Source organism: Andrena cerasifolii, chromosome 11 (assembly GCF_050908995.1).
Source record: "Andrena cerasifolii isolate SP2316 chromosome 11, iyAndCera1_principal, whole genome shotgun sequence".
Taxonomy (NCBI): Eukaryota; Metazoa; Arthropoda; class Insecta; order Hymenoptera; family Andrenidae; genus Andrena; species Andrena cerasifolii.
This window is the reverse complement of record NC_135128.1, coordinates 5,009,195-5,026,972: the sequence shown is the minus strand read 5'-3', so window position 1 is coordinate 5,026,972 and position 17,778 is coordinate 5,009,195. Positions and strand designations below refer to the sequence as shown.

Sequence of the window (17,778 nt, the reverse complement as noted above, 5' to 3'; positions counted from 1 at the left end):
AACAATTAGGGTGCGCACAGTGTTAATAAAATCGAGTTACAAGCTTCCCACTCGCAATGAAGTTTTCCAAGCGATCGAACAGTTTCATCCCCCCATTTTCCAGCCGGGATGCCTACTTGTTGCGGGGTCGGGTGTTATTGATTAATCGAGAGGGACAGGTGCAGGCTGGAGGGAGACGAGGCTGCCTCCACAGACATGAATGGTTGTGGTCCACAGAGCCAGATTTTGAGCTTGACCCGGATTCGCCACGGTGGAGTTCACGTTACCTTCACTTTCGTTGCTCACGCTGTAACGGCAACGTGAAAAATCGAGAGTAAACCAACAAACAAGCGTTAACACGCTAATTAAACGCGATCGAGTTGACCACCATCTCCGAGGCTACACACAGTTCAACTTCGGTAAGAATATTATTAAAAATTCCCTACTCCGAAACTCAGCTTCTGAATTCCATATCATCCTCAAATAAAGATAACCATGTCAATATTCAATATCATTCGCCACTGACTCCCCAAATTACCCTAGCTTTCCTAAATTACCTCACCTCTGCCAGAGGCGAGAAAGCAGCTCGAACGTGCAAGAATGAAGAAAAGAATTCAATGTCATCCCCCTGGCGCCTCCACAAGACCCAACTTCATACTCCCACGGTTCCAAACATCCTCCCATGGAGCAATCCTCCGACCAGCCAGCCGAAGGAGGAAAACCATCCCCTCCTGTTACCCACCCCAACTGCAATTAACCCTTCAGCCTAGCATAATCGAAGCGTAACCAGGTGACATTTCGAAAAATCCAGCTGGCAAGGAAAGGGAGAGGTCCTTCGGAGGATCGACAGGTCGCACAGGCGCAGACACCACCCCGGTTTACCCCCAGCGAGCGTTTGCGAGTGCGCGTTGAGGGTGGCCTGGCTTATGGGAGTAGATAGGCCCAGCGCAGTCGAGTCGCTTTCCCCGAGAAAGCAAGCAGCCTGCTCGCGTTCCGTGGCGCGAGCTTCATTCACGAATCTCCTCGAACGCCACCCCCGCGCGTGCCCCTCGCAGAAAAGGGGTTGTAGCGTGCGACAAACTCCGAAGGGAGAGACGGGTGGACATCTGAAAGTCGACAGGCGTGTCCCTAGCGCCGATCGCTCGATGCTGGCGGCACCGGCGACGTCCAGGTGATCGTTTCTTCTCGTTGGAAGGGGTGTCTAATCTGGGAAAGTTCATTTCCGGCTGCGGTTCTCGCTGCTGGCTCGTACTTAACGCGACTCCTCCGGGCACATCGACGTGGCGTTCGAGATGTTCTAGAAAGTGGCTCGTGCAATGTCGTCGGCTCTGTGCGTGGTGGATTGTGCGTGATCGTGGTAAAGGGGAAGTGAGGTAAAAGTGTTTTTTCGGGACAGAAGGAGCTCGCCGAGCGAGGGGGCTCCGGGATCCGAGCAACAGGTAATTTAGCGCTTCTGTGGGGCACCGCTTTTGTCGCCCCTGGTAACGCAATAGGGGTTCGGTGGCGCGTATTGGGGTGGCTTAGTTTATGAACGCCTTGCTCGGGAGTGAGTGGTGGTTGTTGTTGAGTAACAATTCTTAAGACGATTATTCGATGCTTTGGTAGTAGCTTTAGGGGTTGGGGGAGGGTGTGATGGTTGTAATGAAGTTCAGGTTTGTATTATTTTTTATTAGTTGGCGTGGGGTATGGTAAGGTCGAAGTAGTTGTCTAATTTTTAGTATTCTTATGTTTCTGGTATGGACCAAGTGCTTATCTATTTGCATCCTTCCATTTGGTTCACATAATTTTCTGTGGTTTTGATTTGTATTTGTCTGCATCATAAGTGCGGTAATTAATGAATTTTTTAGTTAGACTTGGGTGTATTTATACGAGGTGTTTCAGAATGACAAGTAAGAAATCACTAGTCAGAGGAATAAGCTGAAAAATCTCAATAGAGGTCCATACATCTATAGTCATACGTTTGAATCTATAATGCATAGATTCACAATCGATTCTGACATGTTTAGTTTTTTATTTCCTTAGCTAATTAATGTTCGGTACCTACGCTTACACGACCTGTGTGTTTACACACATCTTTTATATCAGTATGTGATCCTATACAATATAAGTAATTTACAATTTGTATCCGCATTTTTTAGCCTTCTAGCGGACTCTTCAGTGAGAGTTATCTAACAGTCCCAGCTTTAAACGAGGAGGGTGTTCGGGAGGGAAAGGGGGTGGGAGTATAAGACAAGTAATAAGAGGGTGATTCTTCGTGTAAAAATAAACTAACAATATGTTAATTCTTTTCATATAATGCACGATTATTTTTTTAAAGAAGTTTCATACTTACGAGATCTTTAAATTTTGTTTTGTAGTTTTGTAATATGTTTTAAATTAATTGTAAATATTTGTGGAATCGGGGCCTTCATAGTATATACCCATGAGAGAGGAGCCGGAAGAGTGGAAAATGATAAAGGTCAGCATTGGCGCAGTAGTTTAAGGCGCAGGCTGGACAGACGGATATACGAATATCGCGATGTCGAATCCCAGCATCCCTACCCTCTTTCTCGTACAAGTGGTGGTACTTCTTCCGCGACGAATAAAATCAGTATAGAGAATCATTTTTCGATTTCAGTGAACCTGCTAACTTTATCATTTCTCGATAAACAACATTAAATAATGTACGATTTAATAATTACGACAGGCAAACGATTTCATTTCATCCAGAGTAAATGCTATGTATAACTTAAGACATTATTTACTTTCAAAATTTTTTTGACGAATCAACGCGGAGCAATGTTCGAATAACGATTTAACACCTCTGCCTCGGTCAACGGGTTAAACAACAGTCAAGTGTTTAACGCCGGAAATCCACCTGATAGCTAAGCTATGCTGTGCAAAGTTTAAAAAAAATTAGCTTCAATACGTCCTTATAGAACTGTTTCTACCAAAAGCTAATCTAAGCTGTGCTACTTTTTTTTTATATTTTATAGCATAGCTTATCTTAGCTTTCAGGTGGATTCACGGCTTAAGTTTCTCTGAACCTCACCACCAATTGGTAGCGACCAAATTACCACGCTATAATATATTGATTGTAAAAACTTTCTCGCTCTCCAATTTTGATTCTCTATTAATTCTGGACTGATAAACTTGACCTCCTCCCGCAGACCCGTTCCGTTTTGATTGACAGTTCTGTGCAGGTCAAATTCAAGCAGTTCAACCTCTCCATCTATACACGTGTCTACTAATCTGCGCGAGGTGAACTGTACAGGCAAGCCTAAAAAACCAAGAAAGGCTCTAAAAACCATGCAATTAGTTCGACAGCCTGTGCAGTTGCACTGTTTTTTTATATAGAGTACCTACTGGAAATATTTATTGTTGACTGGCTCCGCAGTACTCGATATCTTGGATAAAATAAGTTGGATACCAACTACTTTATCAATCATGCAGTTATGAAGATTGTTTCGTAGGACTTCAATTTGGAGGTGGTGCAATAAATATTTCCAGTACTGTAGATGTTCCAGCTAAAGTATGCAAACCGACCTGCAAATGCAAACTCAGCTTTAGATCTCTAGTTTTAACTATCTCTCTCGATCTATGATCACCGAACACAGTCGATCTTAAAAAGCTTTCATCAAGTGACAATCGTGGAATACCCTGTACTCCTGTGGAAACCTTTTCCTCTTAAATGGCAGCTGAGCATAGAATGAACGTCCTCAGTAATTCAAGGCTCCATAATTTTTAAAGGGCAATTAATCGCCTGGGCGTTTAAGATTGCATGAAAATAGGGAACAAAGTCAAAACGTGTAATACCATCGGGCAAATTATTCGCGTTATTTAAAGGTCGTACGTAAATGAAAGTTTATCGTCGCACTGGGTTGGCGGATTAAAGGGGTCTTGCGGCTGGAACCAGGTTAACTACATCGTAGATAACAGGCCTCGTTACACGGAGGGGTAGCTAAGTCTTTCGTCAAGGGGGGTGATTTATTGATGGACTTGCAGATTTCCCTATTCGATAAAGGAAAGTGCATTTCGCCCGTTAAAGCGTGCTATCGCCTTGCCTTTTCTTCAGAAACTCTTAACGGGTTCGACTCGTTGGGTGCATTAAGGGCGCTCATGCGGGAAACCTTTTTCGCGAGTAACTCTTTATTTTCTCGCTTACATCGTTAATCACGCGTGCTTGCTCGCCTCCGAGGATATAGCACGTGAAATTATTCTGCGTGAACATCACATTCAGTAATATTACCAATTCACTGTAATCAACAGTTACTGTTTAGTAAATTTAATTGATTCTGAAGATTTCGTTTGACACTTTACCACTTAGAGCATATAAACATCCAGTGGGCGAAAATGTAGACGGCGGTAAAAAGAGAAAAATATGCATGGGGGACACCCTCTCTCTTTTTACGCCAGGAGCGACAGCGTTTTCTTTTTTAATGTTAGAAAGAAAGAGGATGTCCCCATGTATATTTTTCTCTTTCTACAGCAGTCTACATTTTTGTCCATTGCACGCTTCCTCCATGTTTATATGCTCAATGCTTTGCCACGTGAAAAATTTACTAAATTGACTGCAAACGATGTGAATTTTCTACTAATGTATTTATCACACAACTGTGATCATAGAAAGCGAACTATTTGTACCATTAATCGTATTCTAAATCTATAACAGGACGTAAAGTATTTCGTTCTGGTATTTAATTAGAACTCTGCTTGGACATACGTACTTAGGTATATAAAAATTTATAGGATTTTCATTCCTCAATACTCCACACAACGAATACTATTTATAGAAACATATACTAATAATATACAACGACACGTAATACAGATAGTACTATGATAATCTAATCGAATTAAACACAACTCTAATGTTGCCATCAAATATCATTTTTGCAATCCTCTGAGCACTCTTGTCACAAGATCATTGTGGTAACTAATATCTCTCTGATATCTGATAATTAAATTAGGTTCTCGATGGTCAAGAAATGATTCATTTGTTTAAATTATTTTCATGTTATTAGAGAATTCTTTTAGAAATTAATTCGAAGCTTACTTATACTGTAGGTACCTACTGGAAACATTTATTTCATCACTCTCAAATTTACGTGGTACCCACAATTTTCGTAGCCATATGTATGATAAAATAGCTACACATTTCTGGAATGAATAAATTTGACAATAATATTTTTCTAGTGATAATAATAATATCACAGGCAATTATAAGGGGTAACGTGCCTATTCGAGTGATGCAATAAATATTCCTAGTGCTGTATGTTTTATACGCGTTCGTGGTGAACGAGACTCAGCTCGAGGGGTGATCGGGGGGTAGAACAGACTTTACATGGAAATTCTTTCAGGAAAACACGGGCTCGATGCCGGAAGCTTCAGGGTCGGGGGTGGCCGATGAGGCGGATTATTCGACTTTCGAGAATAAGACCGGCCTGGCCGAAGACATGAAGTTCCTGGCCAGAATGCCAGAACTCTGCGACGTCACCTTCCTCGTCGGCGACACCAAAGAGCCAGTCTGCGCTGTGAAGGCTGTTTTAGCGGCCAGAAGTAGGTCTGTATCACGAATGCTAGCGACTTCTTTCACTCATCTTCTGTGGCAATTGTGGTACATTCATGTTGTCGAGTGCACCCACTTCGATTATGGACTCAAACTATTTAGGTTGATACACGTGACATCATGAAATGGCTGTTTAGCGTAGAGAAGTTTAAATAAAAATATTTTTTGCTGTTTAACTACTTCTATTTCTTGAGTTTCTGTGACATTTCTCGTTAGCAATTGTTATTATATCCGCAGCATAAACAAAGAAACTTTTACACACAATATATTGTATTATATTCTGTGAAAAACCCCAAAATAACTAAACTTCACTTAAGAAAAAGCGGTCGAGCAGAGTGAAATCGATAGAACCGTGAAAGTCAGAATGAAGAAAAGAATTCTTTACCTATAGAGATATTGTATACAAGACACCATTAATGTTTGTAATTAAAAAGAAGTTGGAAGTGTCTAGGAGATCACTGAAGTAATCAATTACTTGATGGCTGGATTGACTTTGTCTGCAGAGTGTTCCACAAGATGCTTTACCAAGCCCCGAGCCCACAGCGCAAGAAAGACCCGCCACCCCGAGAAAACAAAATTCGTCTGTTCCTGAAAAGGAGCTCTGAGCCGCTGTTGAATCTACAGAATGCAGCGCAACAGGTAATTGCTGGCGTTACAGAAGGATCTTTCTTCTGCGATCTTTCCCACGTTCCGTTGAAACAAATGGCAACACTCCCGATCATTTAAGTGGAGAAAAGTTCAATTGATAAGAAATCACGTGGCAACTTTATAAACATACATATCGGAACTAAATCGATGGGTTAGACTAAAGTGCAGGCAGTGAATCAAGCACCGTTGCATCGAGTATGTGTACGCTACTGTAACACTTCTACATATCTATATCTCTCTAAACTTTAAACATTTATTCATATTTAAAATTCCATCTGTAGTTAAATCGAGCTTCAGACAATTTAGCACGCAATTAATTCAAATTTCATCCACTGCAGATGCAACACCTAGTTCCATTTAAAACTTCATGAATAGCAAATTAGCAATCTATTAATTTGTATAGTGGGAAGTTACCAGAGAGTTGCATATCAATTTTAATCAATTTCTGTACAGAATCATCCCACATACTAATAATAATATTAATAATATTGTGTCAATAATTATAATTATTATAATATTATAATATTATTATATTATTATATTATTATATTATTATATTATTATATTATTATATTATTATATTATTATATTATTATATTATTATATTATTATATTATTATATTATTATATTATTATATTGTTATATTATTATATTATTATATTATTATATTATTATATTATTATATTATTATATTATTATATTATTATATTATTATATTATTATTATGTAATAATGAGATGAAAGAAACTAACTATCACAGCTCCAGAATTAAAATCCCTTTATTGTTGTATAATTATGGATTAATTAATTTCTTTGTGGTAAAGCAGATTGGCATTGCGTAGTGTACACATACTCTTCCTTATCAGAGTGAAATCCTTCCCCAATTTGATACAAACGATAATTTGTAACGACTTTGAGTCCACTGGATCAGTGAATCCATTTCAATAGAAAGGGGAACTAAAATGCTCGATTCAAAGCCACGTTATCTGCATACAAGCACGTTCCTAAAGTATGTGTGTACTGTGCTCGACACCGACACGAACATCTAGCTGTTAAAAATGATAGAAATAGTAAGTGTGCGTTTGTTATGTGCCGTGTAGCGGTCAGGGTTCACGCAGCAGTTGGCTCCCATACAAGAGGTACTATGAACGTCAGTTCTGCATACGATTTTGCATCCGACAATCCTTCTACTCTTCACATATTTCTCTGCCCCCCTCGCTCTGTTTGCACATTCTGAATAACCCTCAACATTCGAGCATAGAGTCGTTTCAAACTCGTTGCCTTCAACTTCTATCGACAAAGGCTCCTTCTCGAGGACCCCTAACGGAGAGATGGCCCTGTTTCTGTCACCCCATCTCACTGTGAAATTCGTGTGTCGTGTGGTAGACGTGCAACGTCAAGTAGCTCTTGACTACGACAGAGTTAATATTCTGAACGATTGCATGAAGAACTGCAACTGCGTTGGCATCGTGGAAAGATTACAAAGCTTGTCTCAGTTTAATCGTTATCTACAGAAAATATTTCGTTTCTGAGATTTATTGTAAGTGAAAGTTTGTATGGTAATGCTCTAATTCAGTGTTTCTCAATGTGGGGTATGCGGTAAAAGTTTTGGGGGTGTGCCGTGAATGCTCAGAAGTCGGTAGATCTACTTAGTAACTGTAAGATATTTTGTGTTTATCGATATATGTAATTTATGAATACAAAATTTATGGGTGTGCCAGTTATTTCCATGTGAAGCATAAAAGGTTGAGAAACACTGTTATAACTAATTGCACAATTGAAGAATTTACACGATGTCAGTGCGGAGTGGTTGACTTTTTCATTGAAAGAGATAGATTTGAGAAGACTGCTTAGGTATAGTGAAGTGTCTGCTAAAATTTCGACTGGTGTGACAGTTTCAACTCAGGAAAAACACACCCTCTATAAAAGCAGCTAATGTAGACTTTCATGGCGTATTAAGAATTCTAATCTATCTCTTTCAGTAGGCATGTATATTATAAATTGAAATTGCAGTTCGAAGAATCTGTAAATACAGGCAATTGTATCAGGGCCATTCTGTAGAGAATCGATAAATTTCTCCAATTGTTGTTAAGGGATTTTGATGAAATTGGAACATGACTTAGTTCACGTGAAATTAGGAGGGGTTTCAGTCATCATCTTCCTGATTTCAACTTTGTTTAAAACATACAGACCGTCTTCTTATTAATTTTACGTTTTCCTATTTTCGTAAAATTGGACCGTTTATAGTTTTTAAACAAATTCGAGACCAGCAAGCTGATGACTTAAACCCCCTCTAATTTCACTTGGACTACATCATACTCAAGTTTCATCAAAATCACTTCACAACAAGTGTGAAAAATGATCGATATAATGCTGACTGGCCCACCATTATTATACTAACTTGCAGAGTAGTTGTAGACTTACACGATCACAGTTGTTCGCTATTGAGAAACATTGCAACTGGATTATGGAATTTCCTACACCTTACGGTTCACGTAGTCGTGACATCACGATAGTGTTAGACGCACAGTAGCTTGTCTATGGAAGTCTGCACTTTCGCCAAATGTGTCACGAAGTATTCATGGCAGACAGGTGTTCTCTTTACTTCTGCCAATGCTGAAGCGATTGGTGATGGACGATCCAGTCGATCAAAGGATATCACACTCATAATACATAAAATTACCATCCTTATTAAAATATGAATCACGTTCATGTTTGTGCGTCACAAACATCAGACGTTAACGTTAGATCATTAATAATATCAAAGAGGAGTGAATGATTAAAATTGTACAAGATGATTTTGCACGGAGAAAAGTCACGAGTAAAGTTCTCATTCAGCAGATTTTAGAATTTTAAATTGCAAGAATGATTGAACGTTACACAAAGTGAATTTCGTCCATCACTGAATGCATCGTGCAAGTCGCTTAGCATGGATCCTCGAGTTCAAGCCACGGCCTGAACAATCCTCCAAATTTTCCCTTCTTATGAATATAAACCTTTTGCAAAGCCACAGCCGAATCAGCATCACACATTAATCATCAAGGAGTTCGAACCAGACGTGTTTCGTCAGCTGATCGAATACATTCACACTGGATGCGTGACGTTGCAGCCTAGGACCTTACTGGGTGAGTAAGAAATGCTTTTTTCATAGAAATTTTTCATGTTAACGTCATCCTTATCCTTAAGGGAATACTGTCGACTAGACAGGCAATTTTAAGATATTCCTTGGGAATTTATTTTGAAGAAACGAATAATGCTACAATATTAGCGTCTTGTGCACATGTTTATTAACCCTTTTGCTATTTGTCGAACTTTTTTAATTGGCTATTGACAATATTTTAAAGTTCTTAGCTTCCGTGCATTTAATGTTTCAGAAATTTTGTCTCATCGGCGGTATTGATTGGGCCGCTTCTAGTCGCCTGAAATGAAAAATTCATAGCTCCTTTTAAACATAATGAATGTGGTAATTGTGTCTGCGACATTCAAGTCAATATTGCAAATACTTTGTTGTTTATAGCACTCAGGAGTTGCAAAGTTGATGGCACGTTTCGAAAATAACTCTTCACGAGGCCGCTGTTCTGTCAAATATTTTCGTATCATATTCACTCTGGTAGGGGCGATAACCACGTTCATTGCGTTTAAAATAAGCTATGAATTATTTATTTCAGGCGAGTAGAAGTGGCCCAATCAATACCGCCGACGAGACAACATTTCTGAAGCACGACATACGCGAGCGATGATAACTTTTAAACGATTCTTAATAGCCAATTAAAAAAAAATCTACAAGTCGCTAAACTGTTATTAAACATATGTACAACATGCCCATATTGTAGCATTATCCGTTTCTTTAAATTAAATTCCCAAAAGTGACCTTAATATTTACTGTCTAGACGGGAAGACCCCCTTAAGTTATCTTCTTGCGCTATAATTTATTAATAGGCCTACCTAATTAGGGAATCACATGTTTGTATGATTCACAAGAAATGATCGAACAAGAAGAACACTGTACATTTTAATGCAAGTACAGTATTACTTTATGCTGAATATTGAAACTGCGAATCGATAAAATGATTTAAGTAGGTCACTTAATTCTATTGACCAGTGCGCTTGTCCTCTTTATCTTTCACAAAATTGGCGACGTGATCGATACAATCGTGTTTCATTAATTTTTAATCTCATACCTGGGGCAGTGTTCTTTTTAATTCTCGACCGCTGTTTTAAATTAGCTATCTTAACTGATCGCTCCTTAATATTGGTTTTCGATGGCAGGAATAATGAACGCTGCTGATTACTACGGATTGGACGAGCTTAGGAGAGCTTGCGCTGGATTCGTTCAGTGTTGCATTACAGTCGACACTGTCTGCGCTTTACTTTCATCGGCTGAACGATATATTCAGTACAAATGCACGAAATCCTTCGTTCAAAAGGTGAATTTATCTACGCTTATATTTTTATACACTTCTCGATTCCTTGAAATGCAGAGAAAGGATATAATCAATTAGAAATCGAGATTAATTTGCGGACCTACAGCAATGGTGTAAAGAAAATTTAAAATTTATATTTTGTATACGTGTATCAATAATTCTGCTGGTAGATTTTATTTATTGTATTAGTATCACTGGCATGTGGAATCCGGGGATTTCCTCGTTCAATATTTTTTGTTATGGTTATTATTATTCGTCTTTATTACTCAAAAATATGATGCAGAGTGCATGGTGTTTTTGTCAGCTTATGATTCTGTTATCTTTCAAATTTGAAACTTTCTTTCACTGGGTCTTTTTGCCCATTTAATAGAGCACTGTATACCGCAAAATTCTTCGAACACACTTTTTCAGATCACCTCGTGTTTTTCCCCTCACGAAAATATCTAATAATTTCCCTTTAAAAAATAAATTTGTTATCTAATTCTCCATTTTAATCGATAATGCAATTGTTTCTGTACGATCGCGAGTATGATAAACGGAAGCACTTGAACACGATTTAGAGAGACATTACAGAATAATTTATTTATACCAGAATTGACGACGAAGCAAGTGTTCACGTCACAGGCAATCTGACACTCATTGGATGCGACTTATCAGCGCTACTTGTTTCAGTAATGAAGTAAATCTGGCCCGCGGATAAGGCGCATTCATTGATCACCTGGCAATTTAATTTTTTTGGTAAAAGGCACAGCCTGTTGATCCATGAGAATCGATTGTGAATCACTTTATCGGATAAGCAACCGATATTTGCTAAAAATAACGATATCAGTAGATGCACTTACTTTTGCAAGAAAGTCAAACTTTCCATTAGGATTCTTAAAACAGAAAATAAAATTTTATATGGCAAGGTATACAAAGAAAATATATCTTCTCAACAACAATAGTAATAATAATGATTACAATCATGATAGTAATACCTTCTTATTTGTATTTAATACAGTAAAATATAACTGAAAAAGTTTACATAGTGATGCTTGAAATTATTCAAAGCAGTATTAGAAAGTTGAAGTGCTAGTGCTGGTACAAGCAAAATATTGAAGATTTTAATAATTTTCAAAATAGATCGTGACTGAATTTTCTCTGAATTTATAAAAATAGATATTTAGTTAGCTGGCGTTATTTTTCTGAGGTCCTGTATGAAGGAATAAAAGAAAGTGCTGTGTTGTATGAGTTTCTCTCATTGATATAGAATTAACGACTTTAATCTTTTTTTTATGATTGTTTAAAGGTGCTGGAATTTGTTGACGAACATGGCAACGAAATATTGAATCTAGGATCCTTCACTTTGCTCCCTCAGCACGTGGTTCGTTTAATCCTGGCGAGAGAGGAACTGCGCGCTGATGAGTTTTCCAAGTTCCAAGTACGTGTTGCTGAATATACCGATTTTAATTAATTGCTATCTTAACTAACTATCTTTCTATGTCGAATTCTATTTTCGTCATTTTTAATTGCACTATCGTAGCTGCACACATCCTGCAGATACACTGATTAAAATTTCAACACTGCAATATCTCTGCAATTATCTATTTGTAATTAACAAATTATTAAAAACGCATCAAATGCATCAAAATTCTGCACAACTTTCCTTTGTTTAGAATGCTCTGTTTTAAAAGAAATATTCTGGAGTAACAGAGAGTGTTAAATAAATAATGGCCCTTAAGTAAATAGGCCCTTCTATAGAATATTGAAACAGTTTTTTAGTGGCGCACCCATAGGGGGGCCAAGGGACCCTGGCACCCCTTAAAAAGGGGTGTTGTAAGAAGAAAAGAGAATTGAATTTAATTCTTTAAATAAATTTTTCTAATCACCTAATGAATTTTATTGAATTTGCATTATAAATATTTTTATCCGTTCAGCTTGGCTTCCCCCATGATTAAATTCTGAGTGTGCATATACAGAAAAATTGTATTAAACAATTCTAAACCATATTAAAATAATCACTGAAGTTTTTAAATTTTAATTGTTTGTATCTCAAGAGCAGAGCCTCGAATTACAAAATGATAAAATACGTTCTGATTTATTTTTGGCAAAAGGTGATTGCACATTTCAATTCGCCCCGCGATATTGAAACATTTTGTATCAAGATTGTAGCAACGAATATGCAAAAGTACCGTGATGTCTGAATATTAACGAAAGTGAAACTGTATGAATTTAAGCAGCACATTTATTCACATTTCGCGTTATCGTTCTAATATTCATAATTGTTCGATTTTCCTGTGATTATTAGGCGGCCCTGATGTGGAGCAAGAAGTATTGCGACAGCAACGAGAACACGCGTCTGATGGATGTGATCGGCACCTTCCTGGAGTATATTCAATTCTACAAAATCCCTACGAACGTTCTAATGAAAGAGATTTATCCTTTAGACCTGGTACCGTCTGAAATTATTATGAACGCCTTGGCCTATCAGGTGCGTATTGCTTCCGAGATAAAACATTACGTTAAACGTTCACTCTTCTATGTTCATTGTTTCTTTATCACACAATTTATCGCCGCGTTAGAGTGTTTTCGGCAACGGCGGTTTACTTCTGCCTCACATCGAAACAGAATATCTAGGTCGTCTGATCTTTCTGTAAAATATTTATCATCTCTCAACCATCTTAACCTTTCGAGAACCCCCTCTCAAGCATCTGTACAAACCACAGAACATAATTTATAATCTGATTAATTCCTGAGGATACATTGTTACAAGCAGCGCTTTTAACATAACTCCAGGACTTTAGTCTGTGAATTTCTAATAAAAATGAGACCAAACGTAAAGGTAGTAACAGTTTATCTGATTTGGTCGATTTACGTGCCCCTATAGTGTGGTATTATAATTCTGTCGAAAGAGTTGTGATCGGAGAGGATTAATGTAAGGACATGTTTCTGTCTAATGGTCTGTGAATCTTTTGTCTCCTTTGATACCCACACTCCATTCGTATTTCTTCTCAAAGCATGTGTATAAAGTTATACCATTACTCCCCCCCTTGGAATCTTGGCGAATGTACCATTACATGTAAAATACAATTTAAGGGAAATGTTCTGAGAAATGATCCTAGAAACTGTTCCAATGGCAGTCTGTTGACGTCAAATCTGCACTTTTCAGGCTTATCGTTCATAAGTTAATAATTAAGCATTCCTTCCCGTGACCACTTATATAAAAAACATATATTCAATGTTAGGGTTTTGTCATACTGCTCGAAGCAATTGGAAGATTACATCGTGAAAAAACTTCAGTATTTTTTTCTACTATTCATTACACTTCATAGAAACGTGATCTTTTAATTGTCTCGTGCAATGTAAATTTACTGAGATGTTCCATTAGTTGTCCCTGTATAAGGTGCCTGATTCAATTGATGCCAAGTAATCGTGTACTATTAATATAGTATCGAGACTACTACATGTTGGAATATACTTGTCTGAGACTCTTCGTGTGGTATTCATCCTGCTGTAGTCATTCAAACTCAATTTTTTCGATGGAGGCCTCTGAAAGGCTATCCCTACCACTCACTTCTTCGTGCGAACATATCGACACACTCTCTGTCTATTAAAAAAGAAGGAACGTAGTCATCTAAAATGTCTAATTGAGTTTGATTCGACTGTAGCTGGTATATTCCTTCCTTTGCCCTTTGAGTCAATCCATGATCAATTGATCACCACCCAGAACCAAACAATTACCCTGGAAGTGATGAGTGGCTGGAACAGTGTTAATCGTTTCCTATCTAGCACCTAGAGCCATCCCAACGACCCATCCCTCTAACGTGGTCAGTTAACACTTGGAGTGACGATGGCATGTTTTAGCTTTGCTCTAGTCTGCTATTTTGATTAAGCAAAATATTTTCATAGGCAGCGATCGCTGGGAAAGTTCGATCCGACATGAAGGGGTATTTTTCAGAGCCCTGCGTCGCTCGAAGTGTTAACACTTCTTCTTGGCACCGCTATGAATCGTTTTGAGTGTAAATACCCCGTACCTGGTGCTCGATCGATAGTTGACGATAAGTTGACGTCTCGTGGACGAGCATGCCCAAGGGGCACCTGACCGGAGGGTTTGTTGCAGGCAGACCCAACCAGTGTCGACCCAGGGAAGCTGTCTCCCCACAGAGTGAGGCGACAGGGTCGCAGCATGTCGGTGCAGTCCTCGCTGGACCCGTACGGTAGCAACACGACATTGAGCTCGATTGGTTCCGACGCTGGCTCCGGTCAGAAGCAGCATTCAGGTAGCAACTAACCTCCGGCCACGGCCGCGCTGACCGCGGCCGTTTCGGACGGGCCTCGACGCGAGGAAATTCCTATTAACGATGCGGTCTCGCACCCGCTTGAAGGTAAAAGCAGCGCAGGGGAGCAGGAAACGCCTCGCGAGCAACAACGGCAGCTGAGAGCGCAGAAGCAGCGGGACGAAGAGGACCTGCAACGGCAGATCGACCAGCGGAGCCAGCTGCAGCAGCAGCGGCAGCAACAGGAATCGAGGAGGCAACAGCAGGAAGAGGAGGCGAGGAAACAGCGGGAGGGTGATGAGTTGAGGAAGCAGCAGGAGAAAGATGCGCAAAGGGATCAGCAAGAGGAGGAATTGAAGAAACAGCAGATGGAAAAGGGAGCGATGGACGAGGTGCAGAAGGAGCAGCTGAAGAAGCAGGAAGAGGAGGAAGAGTCGAGCAAGCAAGAGGACCGGTTGCAGGGACATCCGCAAGAGGTGACGAAGAAACAACTGGAGCAGGAACTGAAGGTTGAAGTGGAGAAGCAGCAAGATGAAGGTTCAAAGAAGCAGCAAGAGGAAGGTTCAAAGAAGCAGCAAGAGGAAGGTTCGAAGAAGCAGCAAGAGGAAGGTTCAAAGAAGCAGCAAGAGGAAGGTTCAAAGAAGCAGCAAGAGGAAGGTTCAAAGAAGCAGCAAGAGGAAGGTTCGAAGAAGCAGCAAGAGGAAGGTTCAAAGAAGCAGCAAGAGGATGGTTCAAAGAAGCAGCAAGAGGAAGGTTCAAAGAAGCAGCAAGAGGATGGTTCAAAGAAGCAACATGAAGATCTGGTGTTAGTGGAAGGGCAGCAGAAGGAGAGGCAAGAAAAAGAAGCGAAGGAGCAACAGCAGGAGAAGGAATTAAAGGAACAACATCAAGAGGAGGACCTCAATGGACGCGAGCAAGACGAAGGGCTGCAGAAAGAGGAATTGAAGAAACAGGAAGAGGAGAATTTACAAGACGCTCGGCAGGATGAGGATCTGAAGGCAGAACAGCAGAAGAAGGAATTAGGAAGTCAACAGCGAGAAGAAGAAATGCAAAAGCAACAAAAGGAGGTTCTTAAAGAACAGCAGCAGGAGCATGGAGAACCAAAGGAACAGCAATTTGAGCAGGAATATAAAGAGCAGCAAGAACCAGAGGCTAAGAAGGAGGAACATGAAAAGACACAGGACTCAGGTTTGCAGGTCCAGCTGGAGCCAGAGAAACAGTTTACAGAAGAAAGCGATGAACAGCGAGAGCTGCGCGAAGAGAACCAGCGACAGTTACAGTTAGAGCAGTTGAGGGACTACCTACGATTGCAAGAGGAAATATTCTTACAGAGGCAAGAGCAAGAGCTGGAACGAAGAATCTGGGAAAGACGTTGCGAGGAGCAGCTGGAAGCTCCTGAACCACAGCAGCTGCAGCTATGTCTGGAAGGTCGAAAGCCTAGCGCAGAGGAAGCAGAGCTACAGCAACAACGAAACCAACTGCAGAGTGTGGAAGAGGAAAAGGTCCAGGTACAAGAATCAGAGTTGAGGAAGCAGGAACAGGACGAACGACCACAGGAGCAAGAGATCACTGCTCCTGTAGGAACTGTGAGTGGCTTTTACATCAGGTTGGTGGTGAGACAAGAGGGTCGTGCGAATTTGGTCTGGCTCCTTAAAACGCACATTTTCTAAACGTTCATTTCACCGTCTTCTATTCTCGTACGCCACTGTCATCATCTGTACCCGAGTCTGTTATTTCCATGAGGGAAAATTGTTCCAGAGTATAATGGTCTTTCGTTTAATCCATGCGAGTCATTGTGGTCGCGATTATGATATTAGCGAATCTTCGATCTCCATTCTAATGTAAGGTTGTCCGAGGTTGTGTGTAGTTTGAAGATGTTTAAGTAGTTAGTAAGGAATGTTTGCACGTTAGGTAAGAGATTGCTCATTACTTTGCTGACTTAATAGGAGTCAGTGTGCTCCGAGCGAAGATCGTTCTAATTATACTGAATGATATTGAAGAAATTTGTAACGTTTTTGGCATTTTAACAGTGTTATCTCGGTTGAAGGAGATATCGTATATTCTATATTATTTATAAACGAAGCGATTCCGGTTTCCTCTTTGGCAATCGACGGCAGTGGTTTCGTTTGATAGCACGTTCGAGATTACTTCTCTCGTAATTGAATTCCGCTATCTGGCTTCGAAGGTAATGTTAACGTTAATCTTGGCAAATTATACACTGTACGCGTTGAAACGTTAAGATAAACTTCGTTGGCGTCGTATCAAAGTCTCCACTGAACTGTGAAGCTTCCTCATTTAGGAATCAGTTATGAAAGCTCGATGATTTTTCTACTCTCTCGTGCTGAGACTAAAGCCGCGCTCTCGCGTGCACTATGGGGACTATGAGCCAAGTCGACTGATGTTATCAATTCTTCATCAAACCACTCGAACCTCCCACTCGGTTTCGTATTATTATATTTAGAACGTCTTCATCGAGCTGTATCGTGATCACCGACGAAAACTATACTACCTGCAACTAACTCTATCGTACTGAAATATATAATAATAAAGTCGAACATATTTTATCGTGTGCAATGGTCGCAATTTATCAGACGTGTGCTAAACTGAGGGCAACAAAGAGAACGCGTGCAGAACTATATCGGCGATGTTGTTGAACACTTTTACTATACGACATATCCATCGATTACCATGAATTATGTATGTTAATGAACTGCAAAGACTAACTATATACATATATTATAAAAGAATATTATATATATACATACATACATATATACATACATATATATATATATATCTATATTTGATACTGTACTAAAATGAGGAACAGAGTATGTTGAGCGCTCGTGTTGCTTCCGGACGAAGTGTTCGTGAACTATAGTCGACGATTCGATGATTCGGTGATTCGATGATTCGATGATT

General features: G+C 39.6%; 1 protein-coding gene across 5 annotated transcripts; it reads left to right on the top strand.

Annotated features, from left to right (window-relative positions):
- Positions 1-874: 874 nt before the first annotated feature.
- LOC143374651 (uncharacterized) lies at positions 875-17,778 on the top strand. 5 transcript variants are annotated; one of them, XM_076822935.1, is made up of 10 exons: positions 875-1,418; positions 5,319-5,521; positions 6,031-6,166; positions 7,277-7,315; positions 9,190-9,301; positions 10,446-10,603; positions 11,889-12,020; positions 12,888-13,070; positions 14,700-14,859; positions 14,965-17,778. In XM_076822935.1, exons 2-10 carry the CDS (start codon positions 5,334-5,336, stop codon positions 16,524-16,526), a joined length of 2,670 nt encoding a protein of 889 aa, XP_076679050.1. In that variant the 5' UTR covers positions 875-1,418; positions 5,319-5,333; the 3' UTR covers positions 16,527-17,778. The 5 variants fall into 5 exon arrangements, with proteins under 5 accessions (XP_076679050.1, XP_076679049.1, XP_076679052.1 ...); XM_076822934.1 differs by having other exon boundaries at positions 9,184-9,301; XM_076822937.1 differs by lacking the exon at positions 7,277-7,315.

What these genes read in the sequence shown, in the direction of transcription:
- LOC143374651 (XM_076822934.1), top strand. Translation starts at nt 5,334, where the DNA reads ATGCCGGAAGCTTCAGGGTCGGGGGTGGCCGATGAGGCGGATTATTCG. An exon ending in AGTTGGCTCCCATACAAGAG is followed by an intron (nt 7,316 to 9,183) that starts GTACTATGAACG and finishes CCTTTTGCAAAG; the next exon opens with CCACAGCCGAATCAGCATCA. An exon ending in TGAACGCCTTGGCCTATCAG is followed by an intron (nt 13,071 to 14,699) that starts GTGCGTATTGCT and finishes GGTTTGTTGCAG; the next exon opens with GCAGACCCAACCAGTGTCGA.